The sequence below is a fragment of the Tympanuchus pallidicinctus genome, unplaced genomic scaffold, assembly GCF_026119805.1.
Source record: "Tympanuchus pallidicinctus isolate F22 unplaced genomic scaffold, pur_lepc_1.0 scaffold9, whole genome shotgun sequence".
Classification (NCBI taxonomy): Eukaryota; Metazoa; Chordata; class Aves; order Galliformes; family Phasianidae; genus Tympanuchus; species Tympanuchus pallidicinctus.
In genome coordinates, this window is record NW_026294813.1 from 4,643,671 (window position 1) to 4,667,201 (window position 23,531).

At 39.2% G+C, this 23,531-nt stretch overlaps 3 protein-coding genes across 6 annotated transcripts in view; 1 reads left to right on the forward strand and 2 right to left on the reverse strand.

Moving 5' to 3' along the window:
* The window catches only part of NDUFAF2 (NADH:ubiquinone oxidoreductase complex assembly factor 2), a 354,445-nt gene that overhangs the window by 166,413 nt on the left and 164,501 nt on the right, over window positions 1-23,531 (reverse strand). The window lies entirely within an intron of this gene.
* The window catches only part of LOC128074290 (uncharacterized), a 497,996-nt gene that overhangs the window by 156,840 nt on the left and 317,625 nt on the right, over window positions 1-23,531 (forward strand). The window lies entirely within an intron of this gene.
* Window positions 1-23,531, reverse strand: part of ZSWIM6 (zinc finger SWIM-type containing 6) — a 112,712-nt gene that overhangs the window by 50,255 nt on the left and 38,926 nt on the right. For all 4 annotated transcript variants that reach the window (XM_052670404.1, XM_052670405.1, XM_052670406.1 and 1 more), the window contains exon 2: window positions 1,513-1,869. In XM_052670404.1, the coding sequence (XP_052526364.1) occupies window positions 1,513-1,869 (357 nt within the window). The remainder of the gene's footprint in view (window positions 1-1,512; window positions 1,870-23,531) is intronic.

A 23,531-nucleotide genomic window follows, 5' to 3' on the forward strand; every position in this document is an offset into this window, starting at 1 on the left:
AAGCATCGTGTTACAGCCTTTCAGTTCTTCCTCATCTTACTATAGCCACAGCACAGCTAATACAGCCATCAATCTGTCTTTTCTTTCCCAAGCCTGCTTTCACCTTTCCTAATAACCTATTTTAAGTCTTCTCTACACCACAATTCTTCCTTCTTTTCCTTTAATTCCTTATGTTCAGTTCAGGCTATTATCAGCTCTCATGCTATGCGTGCCTTCACTTTATAACATAGGAGCATCTTTCTCTATTCCTTAATGTCCTGCACCTGTTTTAGTTTACCTTTCTTTTCGTTGTCACCAGGCAGCTCTGCTGAACACCTTCCGATTCTCTTCCACAGCAACCAAAAGAATAGCCTTCCCTCTGGTCACATCTAGAGCCCCCAAATCAAAAAAAAGAACACTCCAGAAATTCACACTGAAGCACCACCTACTTGGGCCTGCCAGGGTCACTGGAGCCAAAGGAAAGAGTCTAGACTGCAAATGAGACACGTAATCAGAGACTTATTTGTTTTGTTCCTCCTACACTGCATATAGCAAATGTGTGTTTTTCTTTCTCTAGTGTTAAGGTGACTTTGTTGCACCGGTATAGCAAATTCTTTGCAACAGCAGTCATTTCTTTTAACTACCTAGCACACAAGAACTGTTCCTGTCAATGAACAAACAAACAAACAAAAATGTATTTAGATAACCTGATGAACTATGAACCTATTCTTCCCTCAGAATTGGACTCAAGCTTACAGAAACTGTCACAATATATGACATTTCAGGACATTTCCATGTACTATAAGGACAGGAACACAAGACTAATAAAACAGCTGGGTCAATTCAAGCCCACAGCAGTTCAGGACAGCCCACAAAGAGCAACCTCACACTCAGCACCCTTTAAAAAAACCTAAAATGGTTCACTACAAGAAACCAGAAGACTTTAAAGCAATGTGCAGCAGGAAGAACAGAAAAGAGGCTTTTGTTGATGCTGTAGGCTGCTGCAACAGTAACAGAAAAAAAAAAAAAAAGGCATGGAAATATATTTTTTCTGGCCTCATATAGGAACAAAATCTAAAAGGATAATAAAAGCATTTAACATATGAAAAAGGAACAGTAAAACCTACCTGCTTTTATGCTTTGCCACGAAAACAAAATTACACAATCAAAACAGCAAAAGATGAGTTTAAAAAGAACAGAGTAACAAAAAGACACAGTTGGTAGCTTGGTTCCTTGAGCAACTTGAGTTCACCAAGAAGAGCAGTCACATTCTTCATAGAAGGAAAATGTAATTGTGAAGTACATCACGTCATGTATAAACAGCACTGAAGAGATCAACTTCATCACTCACAAATTCTTCTCTCTCTCCAAAAGTTTTACTTTAAATATGCAAGGCATATTAAAAGTGCACAATTATCTTTTGTATAGATCACAGAACTCAAGATGTAAGGACCTCAGGAGATCATACTTCTAAATGCTATTAAGCTCAAAATCAAGGAGGGAATGAGGCAAAAGGAAGAGCATCGAACTTACCATGGACTTGATTGATTTCTGAATTCTGAGAAAGAATTTCATCTGCTAACTTTTGAGCAGTTGGCAAAACTTCTGTATGGTGCACTGTGATCAAATACTGTACAAATTTTTGTAGTTGGTCTCTGTTCATTTGAAAGAGTGTCTCTGAAATGGGAAGATGCAGCTTGACCTGATCTGGCTTACGGATCCGATATAAAGAAAGTGCCACAACATGGGCACAATAAAATATGTCCTTGTTTCCACAGCTGCAGGTCACTGAGGTAATCTTGCAACGATCAAAGCTGATAGCTACATTGCAAACAGTTTCTGGCTCCGACTGCATTGCAGGCTCTGTCACTGTGCCACTCAAGTGGAAACCTGTGCAGGAAAACAAAGAGAGCTTATATAAGTAAGAAAAATACTATATCATTATCAATTACATTTGTTAAATTAGTTAAAAAATACATACTTCTTATAAATGATTCATCTTAAATAACTTGGATTTAATTACAAATACAATGAGAACTTTCATGCACACATAGCTTCTCCATCTATAACAAAACCAAAGGAAGTGAGTTTTTAAGTCCCCTTTGCCATTCCATTACAACATTCAGAAAAGCTCAATAGTCAAGCATTTATTCAGTAACTGACAGCTGCACAAGCAGAGTTGTATCCAGTTAAGATCAATGTAAAATTCCCAGCAGCTCAGCAAGTTGGGAGCGATTTTCTAAATGCTATCCCAGGGAGATCACACCTATCAGCAGATTTAACCATTCTCTCAATAAGCAAGAGGGAAGTAGTGCACTCTAGTGGCATAAACCATGGTTCTATCTCCACTGCCATAGTTTTCTCAACACAAGTCACTTAATCTGCTTTCACAGCTTCCACCACTACAGCTGTGCTGAAGTTCACTTTCACTCAAGTGATCTAGTAAAGCAGATATGGTTGCACAGCCCACTGTAGATAGAAACTGCAGCAGTTTTCCATGCACAGGACATAGGAATTACAGTACTGAACAAGATGAGCAAGCAACACTTAGGAAAAGTTTATTTTATGACTCTGCTTTCCATACAGCATGATGAAGTGCAAAGCAAAAGAGCAGGACTTTTGTATATTTTAAGAAGGTTAGGGTACATAACAAGAAAGATGTTCACTTCAGCAAAGATACCACTGCTCAACAAAGAACCCTACTGAACCAAGGTCTCAGACACTGTCCTCTGAAGATCAGATCCAAACTTACCCCTGTGTTAACAAACTATGTATTGCTCTCAATTTCTCATTAAATAGCAGAATTTGGTTGTTTTTCATGGATTTTCCATGACATTTATCCTGGCTCCAACAATAAGTCAGAGGTATGGATACAGAGAAATGCAACTAAATTTCATATACTGGATCAGTATTAAACTTGAACAGTCTATATAAAATCTAAAACAATCACTAGAAGTGTTATACATTAACTATTATAATGAAAATAATACAAAACCACACCACAAAAGTCCAAGTGATTTAGTTCTGTGAAACAGGATATGCTTTGCAGAAAGTAATATCAAATGAAAATTAAGTGGAAAAAAATACTGTTTGCTTTACAATCCACATTTCCAACAATTTTAGGAAGAAAAAAAAAAAAAAAAAAAAAAGAAACAACAAACAACTCTTCAAGCTACAGGAAACAGGAAAATTTCTCATTTTTCCCTTTTGTTTTGCACGTTTCAGAGCAGGTCGTGCAGTCAGCATTACTGTTTAGATTATATTGGGCTGCAGGACTCTGATACTCAGCCTTGAAGAAGGTCATACGCACACACAAACCCAGACTTTGCACAAGGCTATTTACCAGTTAGAGTAGCTGGGGTTGAAACTGAAGAGGTAAGTGTGCTGTAAAGTGCACTGAGAGGAAGGGGGAGGAAACTGAACAAGTCACAGCATTTCCTCTCAGCTCCACTCAGTATTTGCACAGAGAAGGGGAGCAGAATTGACCCTTAAAATGTGAAATCCTCCACCTTTCCCTTTTGTTTCTAAGAATTAAGGACACAATTCCATAACTGCCCCTCAGAAAAGAAATAGAGACTTTGTTAGCCAGCTGTTTATTCCAGGTTAATTCCTGATACAAGAAAGTTGGATCAGTGGTCTAAAAATAACAACTGTATATGAGAATTTTCTTTCAATATCAGCTTCCCTAGATTAGGGTTAGGGTAGTGTGGTTAGGTTGCAGTTGGACTTGATGATCTTTGAGGTCCTTCCCATCCTGAGCAATTCTATGATTCTGTGATTCTGTAACTCCTCCGAAGCACTTATCAACTGTTGTTGAGCTAAGAAAAAGCCTAACACTGGAACACTGGAAGGGCTTAATCTCACTTCTTCCAGCCCTCAATACGTAGATGAACTATTAATTTCTGTAGAGAATCTCTTATTGTCTCTTTTCCTATGAAACCGAACAAAACACATGCCCCACCAGCTACTAATTAAATGTTGAAAACTTAGAAGTGGTGAAGTATTGAGAAGGTTAAAGCTCTCCTGGAACACATCCAGACAGTGTTAACAACAGAACTGCCTCTAAGTCCCTACTCCGTTCAGGCAAGCTCTGTTCCCTGCTCTCCTCCCCCTCCATGGCAATTTTCTGAGAATTCACCACATCACAAGCGGCAACATTTATAAACACAGATCCTGATCTGAACAACGACAGCACTAAAACAGCCAAGACACCAGACCCACCCTTCTCACCTTACCTAGAATTTAAACAGAAATATCAGCTGCCCTGGCACTCCAAAACACAGCAGATCTTCATTAACTGCAATGTATTCATCTACTATGCTGGGCAACTACATAGCAACTATAAACAGTCAAACTGAAAAAGAAGGTAATTGTCCCCAGTAAATACAACCCTTGAAAACATTTCAACATGCCAGGGAAGACAGACCAGGAAATTTTGATTCAGAAGACCTGGTAGGGCTCTTGTAATTGGACAAGGAGGGCTGTTCCCCTCTTGTAGACAGAGCCTTCATCTATGGTCATTCAGCAAACAAGAAAGTTTGTAGCAGGTAGGAAACTGATGCACTGTACTCTGCTAAAACACTTTTCTCAGCAGCAATTTGTAGGCTGCCAGCAGGAGAGATCTTAGATTCCCTGATGAAGGCAAAGGGAATCAGCCATACTGGGCCTGGAAGGTACTGAGATTTCTTCAGTTTCTCCTGCTTCAATCTGTACATCTTCACTCCAATAGGTGTTTATTTCCCTTCACAGAGAATTCCTCTTTTAGTCAAAGTTATGACCTTTGTGAGAAATATTTACCCATTCCGAAATGCATACAAAAACAACAGAAAGAAAAAAAACAAACCACCAAGAACTCTAGTGCTTCACCTTGAAAATAAATAGCTCATTCATTGTTATCTAAAGACAACAAAACAGTTGCAGGCAGAAGAGCCAGCTCACTACAGAAGCTATTTATAGAGCATGTTTCACCTCTGCCCTTCAGCAGCAGCAGTTTGAGATTTGAGTTTTATTGTTTTCACAACAGCACATCACCAGTATTTCAACCTCTACTGATATTTTCAATATGTAGAATATTTGCATTCTGGAAAAAAAAAAAAAAGCGTTTACAAAATCAATGAGAGCACTAAGACAACATATCAAATGAAGCTCTTTCACAAATGAATTTTCCTTCTGTTGAACATTCACCACAACGATGATTTAACAGCCAAAAAACAGCTGCGGTACTTCTGGAAGGGGGCTGTGCCAAAGCGCCATTGGAAGGAAAACATTAAGAAGTCACTGATATTTACAAAGCAATTTTTGCCAAAATCCATTTGACAGTATCCTATCCGCTAATTGAGAACTGTCTGGGGCTACAAAACTCTAATAAATGAAAATTCATGTTACTGCAAGGCAGTATTTGCCAGTAAGACTAAGTATCTTCAGACGTCCTTCTGAGTTTTGCCACAGAAAATAAACACTAAAATAAAACAAAGGAGGCTTCAAAACAACAGAGGAGAAGCAATAATGTGTAACACAGCAGCAGGCTGGCTTTTGGCTACTTAAGTCAAAAGCAAATTTTGAAACAATTCCTACTATTTCAACAGGGCAAGCAGCAAATTTATTGCACTAAATAAGCAACATCCAGGCAATCTCAAATTTGTTATCTACTGTTACCCTAAGTTGCAAAGCATCTTTCACAGACGATCCCAAGTCCAAAGATGTATTAAAATATACCAAGACAAGCAAGAACTATCAGAACAAGCTAAGTAAAATTGTGAAAAAAAAATCAGAGACTTTCAGGATGTTGTGGTTAGGAAAATAAAACAAGAGTATAGCAAACGTATTTAAATAGCTTTAAATAACTCAATCTAAAATCTTAAGAGTTGTTTCATTCTTCTAAGTCATTTAGAGTTCAAAACTCTAAAATGGTGCTCTAGAAGGAGAAAAAAAGTAAACAAAAAACCCTTTAACACCATAGGAGCTGCAAGTCAGTCAATAATAGGAAAAAAAAGCCAACATAAACTTTCCCTGAAAAAGTTTGAGTAATTCTTTATCAAGTTTTAGTTGCCTACTCCTAACATCAAAATAAACACGACTGGTTTAAAAAATAGGCTGTTCTAATAAACATACAATAATACTTTAATAAAATTTGTGATAAAAAATTCCAAAGCTGTTTTGCATATATAAGAAATACAGCACCATTGCCAAGAATTCCAGTGATTAAAAAAAAACATCAAATACTAAGTTCACACTCACAATAGAAAGCTTTGACTTAAATGCAACGATGCATGACTACTGGATATTGTTTATTCACGGCAGAAAATAGAAAAATGTCTAATTTTAACTACAAAAACATCCCAAAACTTAAGAGTGATCGAGTAGCTTGCTGTCACATACTTTGAGCTTGCATACCTCAACCACTATGTGTACATTGTGTTAAAATTGGGAAATGTGCTACTGACTCTATTTGGAAAATGGAAATGGTCCTTAACGTTGATCCATTAACCTTGTTTTCAAGCAGCTTGTAAGAGCCATCTACATACTTCCACTTAGCAAAATCAATGAGCTGTTCCATGCTCCAGGAAAGTGGAGTGAGAAAAGAGGCTCTGCACAGAGTGACAGAAGAGCTGCTTCTGAGAACTGAGGGTCCTGGGCGAGCAAGACTGACAAAGATGAGAAACGTCCCCTCTCATAACTTCTGTCTGCCAGAATTATGTTCTCTTATCTTAACAGTCACTTACATCACCTTGCAGGCCTGCCAGCTAGGGTTTATTTATACTGCTACATTATTTGGCAAATGTAATCACAGCGTAGAATGAAAAACAGCTCTGCTTCATCTTGCCTATCAAACAACAAGAAATGCTCATGGAAAGTAGTTCCCAACTTGCCCATTAGCTATTCTTTCACAATTGAGACCAGTGGTTGCTTTTTCTTTTCCCCAAGTCGAGCAGTAGAGCATAAGATAAACTATGTTCATCTTATTCAAATTTTGTCTTTTTAAGAACAGCAAATTTTGTCCTTTAAGACAGCAAAGTAGTATGCTACATTCAGTTGTCTAAACTTCAGAGCACTCTAAACACAGATCAGCAACACTCTGAAATCATTCTGAAGTCAAAACTTTGCATGCCACCACTCAGCCTGAAGCTAATGTTAGCAACCTATTTATAAATCGGAGAAACACTGATTTAAAATGGAAAATACCTACCCATAGTACCTCAAATATGCTGGCAGAATGGTTCTGAGAAGCACAAAAAAGGATTAATTAAGACGTGCAATAGTTAAGATGTTTACTATACATGATGTGTGCACATGGGATAGAATAGCTTATATTTTGGGAGGATAGCCAACTAGAATGAATTTGGCTTTACCACTGCACTCTTGCATTAGCAGAGAACTGGCCACAAACAACTGCCTGCATACTATGACTCACATTCATAAAGACAACTTTCAGGATCGGATATTCTGGGACCTCTGCATGCAAGGGCAGCATGGAAGCAGCAATAAATAACTCACACACACACCATGCTGACAACTTGCAAGTCTGTGACATCTGGCCTGTGTCCAGGACTGCGTGTGCTGTATCCATGCCAGCACCAGTGACCCGAGCAGCCAGAGTTATTTCTCCTGACGCTGAGAATGCAACAGTTTATTTAAAGACAAAATTCCTCCAGGACTTCCTCTCACAGCCCAAACCTTCATGTCTCAGAGCCGTTCAACTCAGTGTGTTCATTAGACAAAGGACTGCTGATCTCTGAAGCTGAGCTACGTGACTGGTCAAAAGCCAACACTTAATGCCATGGTCCAAGTAGGTCCACTGATGACTGTGGATGGGATGCAACCCCCCAGATCATTCTTCTCCATTTAGAGGAGGTCGTTTATGCAGCAAATACCACAACAAAACACCTTCCCCAGACCCACAAGCCTCTTCCTGTTCTAAGACCAACACCTACTGCAGCTCCTGTCTGGAAGTAGAGGCAAAGAACACAGCATTCTCCCCAGGAGCATGGCCACAAGGGTCACTTGTTCAGGGTGCCACCATTGTACCTGTGGTTACAAGTCTTTCTCCCTCCCCACACAAAGCGCATAACAATGTTCAGATCACTGGACATCACCTGCATCCCAACCACCTCATGGATATAATCATCCCTCGTTTAGCTATCTGCAGCATTACCTCTGCAGTCAAAAACCAAACAAAAAACCCAGCAGAGTATTGCTGTAAAATACTGTTAAACATAGTAAAAAAAATCTGGACAGTAGTAACCTGGACAGAAGTCCACCTGTAGCACACTAATGCTAACTGCCACCTACAATGCTACAGTCCTCAAAGCAGCAGCAGGAGGCTGAATAAAGTGCAAGGCATGCTCTGGAAGGATAGGTGCTGACAGATGCCTGTCAGGTAGAGACAACTTTTAAGAATCTGCACCAGAGGAGGTGACCCACTGCCACCACTGCCGAGACACACCACCTGCTGCCTCACTGCGCTCATATCCACTGCTTAGGCTCCACAGACATTCAGCAACTGTCGATGAATGTCAACTGGTGCCTTTTTTTCTGCATGAAGGAATTCAGTGACACACGTTTGCTCCATACGTACCTCCATGTCAGACACCATTCTGTCAGAGTGCCCCTCTGCTGCCATCCGTCACACAGCAACAACATGGAATGGGATATTGGTGGGAAGGTTCAATTTCCACTGCCATACCAGCATCCACCTCTGATATTATGGGCCAACATAATAAAATAGGAAGCATTACTTTTGGAGTATCTTTTCCCTATCCCACAGAGATCATGTGATGGCTACTAAAAAATTAAGAATGACAAAGAAATCAAAAGATTGGTAGAACGTGTGCCAGTTAACATTTCATGATTTATGACACATGGAATATGGTGCGCCTCAGATTCTGTGGGAGAAGTAAGAGGCTACCTGAGCCATGGGATGCAGGCTGGAACTATAATAGGTTAGCTCACTGCAGCAACAGGGTGAAGTGGGAGCCGTAAAAACTACAGTCACTGACAAGAAACCTGAAGCAAATTTAAAATGCAGGATAAGGCAGAAGGTTGTTAATATTCAAGAATGTTGCTAGAGATGGAGCTACTGTAAAATAATTGTGCTTTTAACTCATCACACCGTTTAGATAGTTAGAATGCACAAAGCTGTCCATAAGGTTGTAACAAAATAAAAGTAGTCATCCAGTAGGTTTACATCTGGCCACAAGAAAGGCTGGAAACATAAGTTTAAGACATCCTAGTGATTATCTACAGATACTTCACGATAAGGAAATCTTTCCTCCGTTTCACAACAAACCCGTCCTATTTGGTGGAAATGAAGGAAACCAGGATAACGCTGGTGAATGTCTCAGGCTCTATTTTTGCTGTTTTCGCAAAGGGAACAGATTGAGACAGCAGGATGTGCAAACAGTCTGAAAGGATCTGCACCCTGGGAATAGGCTTCGGAGACCAGGAACAACGGCTAATCACTATCAGTCTTCAGAGAACCACCAGGGAGACATTCACTGCCAGCTTTTGGGGAGGAATTTGCTCCACAGCACTGGCAGAAGCTGGCAATAGTTGGCTTCCCCTGATGCAAGAAGCAGCAGTTGAGATCCATCTCCCACGGAGATGTTGCGTCAACTTTTACTACTATTGTGCTATCATGTTGTGGTATTCACAGGGAGAAATTAACACTAACTCACTACAGTGCAAGAATAAATATGGCAAATGGGAAAGTGAATGCAAACGAAGAAAAGCAAAAGAAACAAACTCAAGTTTAAACCTCCCGCTTTCATTAACATACCCTCAGAGCAACAAGCAAGAAATAGGCTGCTCTTATGCTCATGGAAGTAAATATTCGAGTCTATCAGCTGTATTAGGCAACTAAGAAGCTGTTTTGCCTGTCAAATAGACACAATATGGTCCTTTTTTCTTTAAATTGCATTTTACATTCTTGTTGCCTAGAGGATAATTTTTGTCATATTAAATGGCTACTACCCAAGGCTTACCTTCAGCTAAGACTTATTTGTCTCCATGAAAAAGAAATACCAGAAATTAAATCACAGAATCACAGAATTGTAGGGGTTGGAAGGGACCTCCAGAGATCATCGAGTCCAACCCCCTGCCAAAGCAGGTTCCCTACAGCAGGTCACACAGGTAGGCATCCAGGCAGGTCTTGAACATCTCCAGAGAAGGAGACTCCACCACCTCCCTGGGCAGCCTGTTCCAGTGCTCCGTCACCTCACTGTAAAGAAGTTCTTGCGCACATTGCTGCAGAACTTCCTATGCTGCAGTTTCCGGCCGTTTCCCCTTGTCCTGTCTCCACTCACCACTGAAAACAGTCCGGCCTCGCCATTCTGCCCCCCACACCTTAGATATTTATAGACCTGGATCAGGTCCCCGCTCAGTCTCCTTTTCTCAAGGCTGAACAGAGCCAGATCACTCAGCCTTTCCTCATAGGAGAGATGCTCCAGGCCCCTCACCATCTTTGTGGCCAGGAAGATCTTTGTGTTGAAGGAAAGGGGAAGTACTCAGCTCAAACTGATTTTTTGTTTTGAGAATTCCCGCTGTCAGACTGGCCTCAATTCTACTTTCTCTCTTGAATCCAACCAGACCCCAGACAGAAACCTTCCCTGTTATCCATGCCACCATTTTACTAACATATTCACTACCTACCAACAATTTTACTTTCCTTTGTTTGGGTTGCATAAAGTGCAGTTTCAATTTCACTTTATCAGTTCATTCTCACAGTGCTTCTGCATGGCCATGATATGGCTTGGCTCTTAAAAATAAGTGTGATAGCAGCACCAACTCTTACAATGGATACAACCATTGAGTGGTTGAGGCTGACCACTACTAAAAAGCTCCAAATCTTAACTGGAGAGGAATTGTTTAGGTGGCTTTTTGAAGAAATGTAGTTGATGCCACAGAAAAGAACAGTTTAAATCAGAAAAGCAGAGTTTAAATCAGAAAAGATGGGCAAACACAAGAAGAGAGGCTCTTTAAGAAATACATCCTGCTTGACTCATAACTGCTTTCTCATCCTCTTGATAAAGGATGATAAAGGCTTGATTAAACTGCCACTGTATTTAATAGGAAGTGGATAAAACCCTAGAAAGGAAGACAACAGTAATCACGGATATAAACCTGGAAAGATATTTTTAAAAGATTAGAAATAGCTACTTCCTGTAATGAGTGTCTGGATTTCCATAACGATGCTTAAAGTTTGGGAAAAACGAGCACAGGATGTCTGAAACATAAGCATCCCACAATAAAAGGTATTTAGGTCATTCCAAGAACAAAAAACATTTCACTGACAAAGCTACTTAAGACTGTACTCAAACACCACAAGTTTAAGTTATGTAAAAGCACTAGCCCATATATTTCCAAAAACTGCTTCCTCCAGAAAATAGTATACTTGGACTAAGAGAGGAAATTACCACTCCCATTTCCATAACTAGTTGTGGAATAAATTCTACTATTCAAAAGAAAAAGAGCAAAGATCAACCATATACTTGCTTCAAATCAAAAACAGTATTCAAATTTCCAGCACGGGAGACCTTAAGGCTTTTCTTAATGGTCAATTTTTTCTTTCTTTCATTTGTGGAGTAAATATTCAGAAAAACTTAATTTTCAGCATTTACAGAATTATTTTATTGCTTTAATTTTATTTACAGCAAATGTTTCTGTTACAGCAAGACTCAGGATATTCACTGAGATCCTGTTTATTCATAACCAGAATAGAAACAGAAGGAGAAAAAGAGGTTTTTAAGCATAGAAACAGCAGGCTTTACACAGTACCTCAGGAGGGGCTCAGCTGAGATCAGACTGTAAATTTTACAAGATTAATGACTTCAGCAACTTATTTTGGTCATGAGTGCATTGTGAGGGACGGCACGGTATTTCCTGGCAAAGCAGCAGAGAAAAGAACACTAAAACCATAATGTTGAAAGATCTCCAGCGCGAAAGTCTAAAAACAACACTAACATCACAGATGAGCCGCCCCTGTACAGCCAAAGCCAATATGAAGGAAAAGCACGATTCTTTTTCTAGATGCCCAGACCAACTACAGTGGAATCTCAAATCCAAATTAAATCCTGGGGAACAATTGTAATAAAAGTAAAATATACAAAAATAAAGCAACGTGCGAAGGTCACCTATATGATACATCAGAATACACTCGACAACACAAGCCTAAATTCACAAAAGTGGATGTATTATGTGCAGATGGGTTCTCGAAGTTCACAGTTTTTCCATACTGTTGCTAGGCTAACAATTCACTTCACACTGTTCAAATGATTACTCTGTGAAAATAAATGAAAATACAGAAAAAAAATCAAAATACAGAAACGGTTTATACATCCCGCCAACAAAACGGGCTGTCATGACTTGACATACAGCTCTTCCATGAAGACATGCACAATTTCTTTCCATACAGAGGACGACAAAGAAATAGGCTTCAGAATTCTGAAGGTGCAAAAAATGTTGAGGATAAACTGCTTACTTGTCCCACTGTATCTATAAAAAGCAAGTATCTGTTAGTTCAATCAAAAATTACATAAGTTCCCAGGCAGCAGTTTCTTGGCATCTCTGATTTTTGGGAGTTCTTGAAATACTTCAGGAATAGCTGTGTGATGCTGGGGGAACCTGGTGAATGTTCTTTTTAACATGGTGAACCAAATGACTGTGTTACACCAGCACATTTGGAGCACGTGGCTGCTCCTCAAACAATTCAGCTAAGTTTAATGTCCAATTTTCCTAAATATTCATAAATTAGGAGCTCACCTCTTCCTCTGAAGCCACATACTGATATTACTTGAACAAATGAGGTATACTGTTCTTCCTTGCCAGAGCCATGAAATTCAAGGAATATCTACATCTACCCTGCAGCAACCATGGGTTTAACAAGCTGTATTTAACACTATTAATCACATTCTAGGTAGTTTTTAGCAAATACCACTTCACCAAGCCTCTTTTAACACCATATTTATCATGAATGATAAAATTAAATGTGATTACTCTTTTAAACTAGTACCTCACAGACACAAAACTAAAACTTTCCAGGCCAACATAACAGATGCAGATAGTAGAAAGTTGGGAAAGGGAAGGGAAAGCAGGAAAAACCAGAACTGCACATTCAAGGAAGCAAAAATTCCAGGATAAAGTAAAGAATAAAACAATGAAAGGAAGGACACACACAAATAAACACTCTAATTTGTCACTTGGATTTATTAAGCAAGTTAATTGTGAAATTTAGCATGCTGTAGTTTGGCCTCCAGACTGAGTTTTATAGTACACAAGATATTACACTGAGAACCCCAACAAAAAAAAAAAAAAAAACCACTTCTGGTAGCATTTTCATTTATAGTTATATTTACAGTTATGTAGTCACACACACACACACATATATATATATATATATATATATGTTACCTATATTTATAGTTATCACAGTGAGAAGCCAAGATCTTTCTTGACCTTAAAATGTTCCTTCTCCTTTGTTAAGCATAAATTACAAAACCACCATCACTTATTTCCCTTTTAGAATGCAGTGCTGGGAGGTCCAGAAACAAGGAGACAAAAGACCAAAACCTCAAGGCTGGCAAGTCTCTCTAGCTACCAGGGAGCCAACCAACAACTTGATTATAAGCAAAGTAGTAACTCTTGTTCATATTGGTAAGATTTCCTTCCCAGATCTCTGTGTTCCTTGCCATTTGTTTTTTCAGAGTTCAGCTTCTGATAACTCACCTGCACTACAACTGTTAGCACTTCTGATAAGCCATTAGGTGGTGCACTTGTTGAAGAGCAATTAATGCTTCACTGTCAGCTTCGATTATTACTGAAATAGTCAAAGTTTAGGCTTGATGGTGAGCATGAAACCTACCTTACAAGACCAAGTACTTGACTCAGGATTGCTTTTTCTATGTGAACCTACACACTGGTCTTGTAGAAAATTCATAAACTGAAATCTGGGCCTATAATGTGTACCACTGTTAATATCCCTGCTCTCATAAACTGAAATACTTCCAAATCAGGTCCCTTACATAAAAGACTATTGATTTTTATCCCTGTAAATGGTTCAGAAGAGACTGAAAAATCATAGGATATTGTCATTCTTGTCCTCTGCGATGTTTTGGAAATCTTTTGGAAATCTTCCCTGCTTTCTCACTTGGCGGGAGCAACTAGCTAGATACTACAACAGAGTTGTCTACTTTTTAAACCTAAACACTCTCCGCCTCCCCCAGTAATACATCCTGACCCTTATCAGTCAAATTGGAAGGGAAAGTACTGTTTAGCTAGCATCAGGCTTCCAAAATGATAACTAATACATGATATAGCTTACTTTTGTCTATTGAAAGACGGTTCAAATAAAATATTCCCTACACTAAGGCACATTAGACTACACAGCAGCAGTTACTATTCACTAAACTCATTTTTTCCTGTTTACTTATTCAAGCAGGAGGCTTCCTCTTCTGATAAGGAGTGAGACATATCAGGAAATACAAACACGATCGGCCATTTCCTTCAAAATCTCCTTTCCTCTCCACCATCCAAATCTCTGGAACAGAGATGTGACAGATGTCCATACAATGCCTAACACCCTTATTTTATTCTCCAAGGGAGTCTTAGGTGTACAAATCCTCAGATATAGTTTTTCTAACAAGTAATAGTGATAGTTTAATATTAAATGGGGTCACTTGCCTAAAGAAATATTTGACCATTAGACCAAATGTTTTCAAAATACTTTTAAAAACACAGAATATACATATCAAGCCATGAATATCCAACGTCTGTTGACCTCCACGTACTGAGCAATAAACCCAATTTCTCACCTCCTGCAGGACAACAGTGCCCACAGGAGCACAGAATTCACCTGTTAGCTAAATCTTCCAGCGATATAGATCAGTTGGGTAAACATGCTCTGGGAGAGGCATGAGAGGAAACACCACTCATCTTTTCAGTGCCAGTTCTTGTGGATGCATTTCCTCGATCTTACTTCATCTTTTGGTTGCACGGAGTACATAAACAGACTCGAGAACCATCACTTCAGAAAAGGCAGGGAACCTCCCATCATCTCCTCTCATCTCCAGTCTGGCCTCTGCGCAGTAATTCCTTATTTGAATACAAAGTAACAGACAAACATCCCTCTTTATGAATATACCCCAAAGAGTTCTGAATTGCTGCACCATTAAAAGCACATCTAAGCACATCCTGCTGCCTTGGGTTACTAGAACACACCCCCTCCCCTACACCCCCCAGCCTCTCATGGACTACAGAGTTGAAATTACCTATTCATTACATGTGAAGGAGTCTCACACAGAGCAGCACCCTGCTGCGAAAGATTGCTTCTTTACATGGCAATTTCAGAACCACAGCATCTGCTAGCTTACCAATATGCATATTTAATGCTGCGGCACAATGTGGAGAATTATATGCTGTTCATTGCATGTCTGTTCAGATATTATGTACTCTTAAATAGCATTATTCCTTTTGAAAAATGCTGTACTTTTTATTAGGCTTTCTCCCTGTTGTTCTTAAAGAGATTCCCAAGAGAGCAGCTTAAGACTGTTCCAGGCCAAAAAACCCCCATGACTCAAGGTGAGGTAACCAGATGTGACAAACTTCTGGTCTGCTAACATAACTCAGATTAGTCCCTGGGTCTCACCCCCTGGTGTACAGTTTTTACTCTGTTTTGATATGAAGAAAAGTGGAAAGGGAATCATGTCTCAGAAAGTGGTGGGAAACCCGCTCCAGGTTGTTCTTGCCATTGGAAACAGGAATATTTGTATCAGATCCAAATCTTCCAGATTTTACTCTTCCTACTAGGTAAGTCTCCAGGTAGTAATGGTCTGTTGCATAGTTACTAGTAATCTTGTTCAATAGCAAATGACTTCAACAGAAATCTTTAAAACAACAACAAAAGTTTCTTTGGAGTCAGATATTGGATCAGTGTGTGTAAGATGTTCCATGCCTTTCAGGAAAATATCATCTATTCAGTATCATCCAACGCCAAATGCTTTGTTCAGACAGTGTCAACATTCTCTACACCTCAGGGAAAGTAGTATAAATATGATTATTCCAGGTAACAAAATTAGTCTATTGCTTAGACTAGAAGGCAACAAGCTTGTATGGTTTGCAGTTCAGCTTTTGACCTCCTTACTACATCACTTCCAGAACAGCCCAGTAAGAGTCTGGTAAAAATGTATTTCGCATTAGTAGGGTGATGTTCCCTGGGAAGCAGTATTTTGCTCTGGAGCAAGAGATGATTTGCGCTTTGTTGGAAGATGAACATAAGGCAAGGCAAAGGGCACTACACTTAACTAAAATGACCTTTATCTTAACTAGACAATTGGGATTTTGCAGACATTTGTTCTTGAGTTATTTTTCAAATCTTTCTGATGCTAGATTTTGGGAGCTATGAAACATGAAAGCACCCCCAAAGACTGCCTGAGGTTGTTAACAAAACTAACTGGTACATTCTCCTTGTTCCAAGCTACAAATAAATCTGAACATGAAGTAGCAAGAGACACCCCCTGTCAGACAGAGGGAGCCTCAACCCAGTCCACTCTTACCTGCTGCAAGCACATGGTAGTCCAACTACTGTTTTGAGACAATGTCCAAAGCTTTTCTACTACACCTTTTTCTTCTCCCGCTATTTTCATTTACACATTAGACACCCTCTGTCCTAAGGAAGGAAAGATTCCAGGGGCTAAGCTTTTCTGCTCACCCAGTGCACCCAAAGGCTGCTGTAATCAGGAAATAAGACACTGCCCTGGGATGTTTAGGAAGCAGAGCACCACAGCACTACCCAACAGCTTGTAGCAATCAGCAGAAGTAGGGGTCTGCCTGCTCTGCACGCCTGAGCACAGCCTGCACCACAGATGCTGGGAAGGCTGCACCAGGGAGGGCCAGAAGGAAACCAACATCCTCATGACATACATGCATATGCACAGTTTGCATGCAGTCAGAACAGGAAATCACCAGATAATCTTTTCCGTTTTGGATCTGTTGAGGACAAAACACCGCTGCAGAACAAACAGTATTTTTTGTGCGTGCACACTTTTCTGGGCATATATCTCTTCTTAAAGGAATAAGCAATTCAAACAACACACCAATACCTCCCCAGACAATCGGGACATACATGAACTTGTCCACACAAAACTGGACCGAATGACAGAACCTGTGAGGAAGGTCGGTCACAACTGATGCATGTAAGGGAGAGTAAAATCACTTGCTGCTCAAATCACATCAGATTCAGGAAGAGAGAAAATGTAATTTAAGAAAAAATACAATACCTGATAGTCCCTATGCAAGGAAACAACCTAAAATCAAAATCACAAAGCAGAACCAAGACTCTCCTAAAAAAAAAAAGGTTAATATATTTTTTTATTCTTCACATAAAATTCATGAAGTATAAAATGAAACTATCATATTCTGGTTTAGCAAATTTCATGTGCTTTTTAGACATTCCTGCTAGAGAATACTGGTCTACATTTTTAAAAAGGCCTATTTTCTTTGTAAGAGTACAGACGTTGCAAGTTTACATATTGTTTCTAAAGGTGATGCCAGCTTTTTTGCACAAGAAGGCAATGCAAAATCTAAGGCTTCTCGACCATGAAAAACAGAGAGGACTATTTTTCTGGAACAATACTGAACAACAAAAAAAGTTGTTTAGGATATTAAGAGAAGCAACTTATACACTTTTTCTTCAGTCCACCTTCCAAGCAAAAGAGCGCTAAAGCAGCCTCAAGTATTACTCACTTCTCAGGTGAGTTTGAGAGATTTCGTTATTAAGATAGCTATCCCTTCAACCTTACTGCTTACCACATTAATTCATATGAAAATTCCCTGCCCAAATTTTTACTGCCAAAGCTGTTCTTAGAACACTGGTAGGCTCTACTGCTGTAATGAAATGCTGATTTAGCAAGTGGAGTAGTTACATTAAAGCTGCTCTACGATCTAACCAGCTCAAAACAAACACTACCTCTAGTTATTCTTTCAGAATTAATATTGAAAAAAGACGTAAAACTGGCTGAAAGAAACTGCTGAACTTTTTTTCCCTTGTCTGTTGAACATGAAAAAAAAGCCTTAATAAAATGAAAACAAAATTCATTTGAATTCAAAACTCCTGGCCTAGGGTTTTCCAGTAATAAAATTTGTTTCTTAAAAGATGAGAATACCTCTCTTACTTTTATTTAAGGATAACGAATTGAGAGAAAACGACTATAATCTCACCAAGTCTCTCTGCTTCCAACCATCTAATGAAGTCAGTTTTGCTTTGTTTTCCTGGGGATTCCAAAAGCTTTGTTGTAAGGAAGTAACTTACTCCAGCACAAGGGGCGTTATACTCCACTGACCCATTCCACAACAACTTCAAACGACAGAGAAAAAGTTTCCAAAACACCAGAGGCAGTTTGCTAGCATTTGCAGCACTGGACTATTATTTACACTCATAATCCACAAAAGTCACTGGCACTGATGGAGGGCAGGGAACATCTCTCTTCCTTTATTACTGTAGAAATGGAATGTTGTTTCTGCATTAGATATTAAGAAGGGGGAACTGATCTGAAGAAGTAGAGCACAACTGTATTTGCATTTTGTAACTTGTCCCTAGAAATAGCTGATATGAAAAAGTAGAAATATGTGTAAGTAACATACTTTAGAAATAGAATTGCTGAATTATGTGATTAATTCTCACCTGCCAAGCTGCAATAGTTTTTAAGTGTTCCAAATAGCATAGGTATAGTACCACGGACTAGAAAGCATGTTGTAGGACTATTCTGTTTGGATAAGAGACCCCCAGCAAAACAAAAACAGACTTAACATCAAAGAAGCCAGGCCCTCTGCACAAGGCTGGATTGCTTTGCTTTGTGGGTAGGTTGGGATGCAACAGGCAGGCATCAAGATACTCCCCTCTGTCCTCCTTCCAAGCTTATCTCTATGCAAGCACACAGAAGTCCAGAAGCATTGACCAAGTGTTGAATGAGCAAGTGTGAGGTTAACTAATTAGTGATATATGCTTAGCTAGCAAAAATTGATGTTCACCCAGTATCTGTATGTTTAGTTGAGCGTCAGGAAGACTGAACAGCCAGTGAGGAACCAGGAGAGAAAGAGATAAGTGTCAAGTAACAGGGCATAAAAGATGAAACACTGTTTTCTGCACACTCTCCTGCTTGCAGGTGCCCGCCATTGCAATTGCGAATAAAATCTGTTTTATCAGAGACATCGTCCTGATAAATTATTTGGATACTTCCAACATTATGGATTGTGTACTGCTGCGTTAAGGAAAAGCAGTGAAGTACAGTATGATTGTAGAGTGGCCTAAGTGAGTATAACGCTGTCAACCACACTCCAAAATGCATGTGCAATCCATTCACAAGATATTTGCAGCTGTCTGAAAAGCAGAGACTTGGAAAAAAAAAAAAAAAACTTTTAGGGTCAAATGGGTAAAGTGGGGGGATCAGATGAGAAGGTTGTCTAACACCAGCAGAAGGTGAGTTTGGAACAAAGAGAGAAGAGCCAAAGCTGCTGCTACTGCTGTTGCTAGAACAACCACCAGCAGAGCACATGGATTATGCCTGCTTCAAGGAAGGTCAATACATGAGAAAGAGGCAGTCCAGACAGGATGGGGCTCAACTATTTGGTTCTATCTTTCACAGTGAAAACTTTTCCCACCTCAAAAAGCTGGGTTAGGGGGCAAGGCAGCCTTGCAGAAGATCTGCTCGATTTTTAATAAAGGAAATCTGCCACCACTTACTGATTGTGCTTTAAATCTTCAAAAAGGTTATTTTGAGGCTTAATAGCTCAAGGATGATGTTTTCTCATAGGTGCATCACCAGCAGTTGAACCTTACCCATAATCTCCCAAAAACGGATGGCTTCTAAATGGATACCAAGAATGCTTCGATCTCGTCTGAAATCTACTTTCAAAAGCAAGTAAAAACAGTAAGCTGAATATTTTAAATGCAGTTATACTCAATAGATTGAAAACATACAGAGAACAGCAGAGTACACTGGACACTGAAACCCTCAAGGGGAAAAAAAAAAAGTTATTTTCCTTTTTTAATCGGTAGCAGCTCTTCAATTGTATAACAGCAAACCAAACGCATCAATTTTTAACCTTTAAAGTAGGAGCATGGAGTGAGGGTGAGGAAAAGATAAACTAGAAAAACCAAGTCTACATGAGACCAGAAAAATAACTGAACTAGTGTCTAGCAGTTGTTTAAACTATGAATAACTAGATCTGGAATAGTTATCCTGATTTAGAGTAGGAGCACATCTGTTTATAAGTAAATACAATCTGACAGCCATGGGGATCATCTATCAGAAAGAATCAATTGCAAGTTCAGTAAGCATCATTTGTATTCTACGTAACAGTCCTCACAATAGTTCTTTCAAGACATTGTGGTGATCACACATTCAAAGTCTTCCACTGTGTACTAAATTGAAGGTACCTGTGGAAGGTACGGCATATTCGTTGGATGCTTCCAAACCATGTCACTCAACTTTTTAAATATTACTGCTATCTGCCTGCTAGGCTTTGTTTTCCAAAACAGTAGTTGTGCACACACTGCTACAGAGTTGTAGTAAAACAAAACAAAAAAAACTAACTCCATTTGGTTAAGATATAATTCATAGTTTAAAAAAAAATAGAAAGGAAACACAGTAAAGTCAAACTACTGTCCCCACTGTATCTAGAAAAATTAAATATATGAAGCTTGGTATTTTGATTCTTTCCTGTTTCAGTACACTAATGCTCTTCACCAACTAAATTCAGGAAGGCAATAAGTGACTGAAAAATGTATGGAAAGCGAAGGGAGTGTTATCTGCAGTTCCCCTCTGGATGAGAACAGGTGCTGCAGAAGCCAAGTGCTGAAATGCTGTTATGTGCTACATCTGGTCGTTCCTGGGGTACACTCCAAATCACAGGACCCTCTCAGGGAGGCACCAACTCCATGCTGCTCAGCAGCTGAAAGCCCGGATACATTCTAGCAACTCTTCCCAGTGTCCTGGCCACACTGAACAAAAAAAGTATTTCAATGATGACTAATCTGAAACAATGCACAATGAAAGCTGGGGAAGTCTTGGGAGCAGTGGGAATATTTAAATTGGAAAAGAGCCTGTGGGGCTTTTTCCTATTCCTAATTACAGCACATTGTATTAATCAGGCCTGGAAACCACAAGCCCGAGGCTTTTTGTGACCAGATTGTCATGGCAGCACAAAACATACTCAAGGCCAAACAGGTGAACATGCATTTTCAGAGCATTTCTGTGGGGATGTCCTAAACAGCACATGGATTAATTCTGTTCTTTAAAAAACACTGCAGCTTCAGAGAGCAAGTATTCTTGACTGGATAAAAGCTAGCGATCTTGTAATTAAAGTACTTTTATTTATTTAAGTTCTTTGCTTACAGCTTTGTCTAGAGCTCCATCCTGATACCTACTCACTTCAATACACAAATACCCAAAACACAGAAGAATACAACAGCTGCCCAAAATATGCACAGCTAAATTTGAAATGGTCATAACAATCTAAAACAAAAGCACACACGTCTGTGTGTGAGAAAATACAGCCTGACAGCAGTTTGGATCAACTACCAAAATCAACTGCAAACTTAGTAAGTTATGGAATAATTAACAAGCACAGTTCGTACTTTTGTGACTGTGTTGATCTATGTGCTGTTGGCCCAGGTTCTCTACCAGAAATCTTGTACAAGCTCGGTGCATACATTAAGCACTCCTCACAGCAGCCACAGCTCATTCCTGTAGCTGCATGAAGGCTCCAGGCTGACAATGTGCTGCACAGTCCAGAAGAGCTCTTCAGACCATTTCGCAGACACCACCATAGAAAAGAAGGCTCTCTTTGTTCTTGTCCAGAGAGCAGAACGGTGTGCACTACAGTTTGTTCTCATGTTGCTTTTTAGAAAGTATTCCATGACTTTGGAAGCAAAAAATCAAGCTTTTATTTTTGCTTCCCCTCAGTTACTGTAAGAAGTGGGGTGTTCTTGTTCACCACAACAGACACAGGTACAACATTTGGCCACATTCCAGTCTGAACTGATCTGAGTGCTTTATACAAGGTTTCAGGCTATTTGAGTCATGTTCCCTTTCTACAGAACACTAAGAATTTTGACTTCTGGCCAAATAAAGGAATAATGAAAACAAAATAGGCTTTAAAAACAACAACAACAACAAAAAAAAAAAAAAAAAAAAACCACAAGCATTTGATTCATTACCAGTCAAAAAGAAAGTCATACAATTGTGAGAAAATCATGCAGTATAAGTGGAAACCCACAATTCTATAAACATACAACACCTTCATGAATGGATTCTGAGGTACCAGAAAAATAACCATTAGAGAACACAGATGAGCTCTCAGGCCAAAAATATAAACCAAGGTAAGTATTTTTTTCTGTCCTTTTTATATTAAACAGCACTGAAAAGATTATCTAAAACAAAATATCTGCAGAAGCCACATTCATGTTCATTAGAACTTTGATAACATACACATTTCATACCCAAATAAAATGAGCCCTAATGTGAAAGATTCAAGTGACCAAATATTAATGAACAAATCTTCAGATCTGACAATGCAGCTCAGCTGCTGGAGATTTGAGAGTTTATGAAAGCTGGAACAAACTTTGGAGTTGAATCTCTTCTTTGGATGAGAATGTAAGCACTGAAGAAGACAAAATATAAGACAAAAATTATACAAGATACACGAACTGCAACACCAGGCAAGTCACTCCTTACCTCATCTCCTGAAGAAGAAGTTTACTACTATAGTGCCTCCTTTAGAAACATTAGAAACATTCTTTCAAGAGATTAATCTCAGACTCCTCAAGCATAGCTAGCAGTGAAGAATGGTACACAAGTACCAAGAGTAATTCAATCTTTTTGGAAAAGGGTAGAAGAATGAAAGCAACACCCTGGAAAAAGACATACTCGTTTTTTTGTATTGTCTTGTATCTCTTTATCCTGGCCTTTTAAGCATGTTTTATTTGCTACACCTTATGATGTCAGAGGTGGCGCTGATACATAAAGCGTTTTTCCCCATTTGTACAACATACCTATATAATTCTAGTCTCAAACTCATACGAGCTACAGAAATGTATATTTAGTTTTACATTTTAGAGCTGTATGCTTCAATCTGAACACTTAAAGGTTTCAAGAAGCAGTGACAGTTTTGTTCCTCTCTTCCCTGTCCACTTCAGTTTTCTGACAGTGAGAAATCCCCTTCTAATTTTTCTCTCTGTTCCTGATCCACACCTAACTGCTTTTCTAGGGCTAAGAAATACCAGCTGCAGTAGCTGCAGATGAAAGCATTATTCACTTGCCCTGGCCTTCAGGAGCTGAAGTCTACAGTACAATTTGCACAGGTTGTCTAGATTCCATCACCATCTCTCCAACGATGCATACACATCTAAATTCAAACGTAGCACAGGCCAAAGTTTAATTTAATGTTGTTGAGAAGAGGAAGGCAGAATTGTTTTGAAATTCTGCCTGAAAAGCAGCCTGTTGTATTAGAACAAAGCAGCTTGTTTCTATCGTTCCTTTGTTTGACAAGTTTGGGCTGGTTAG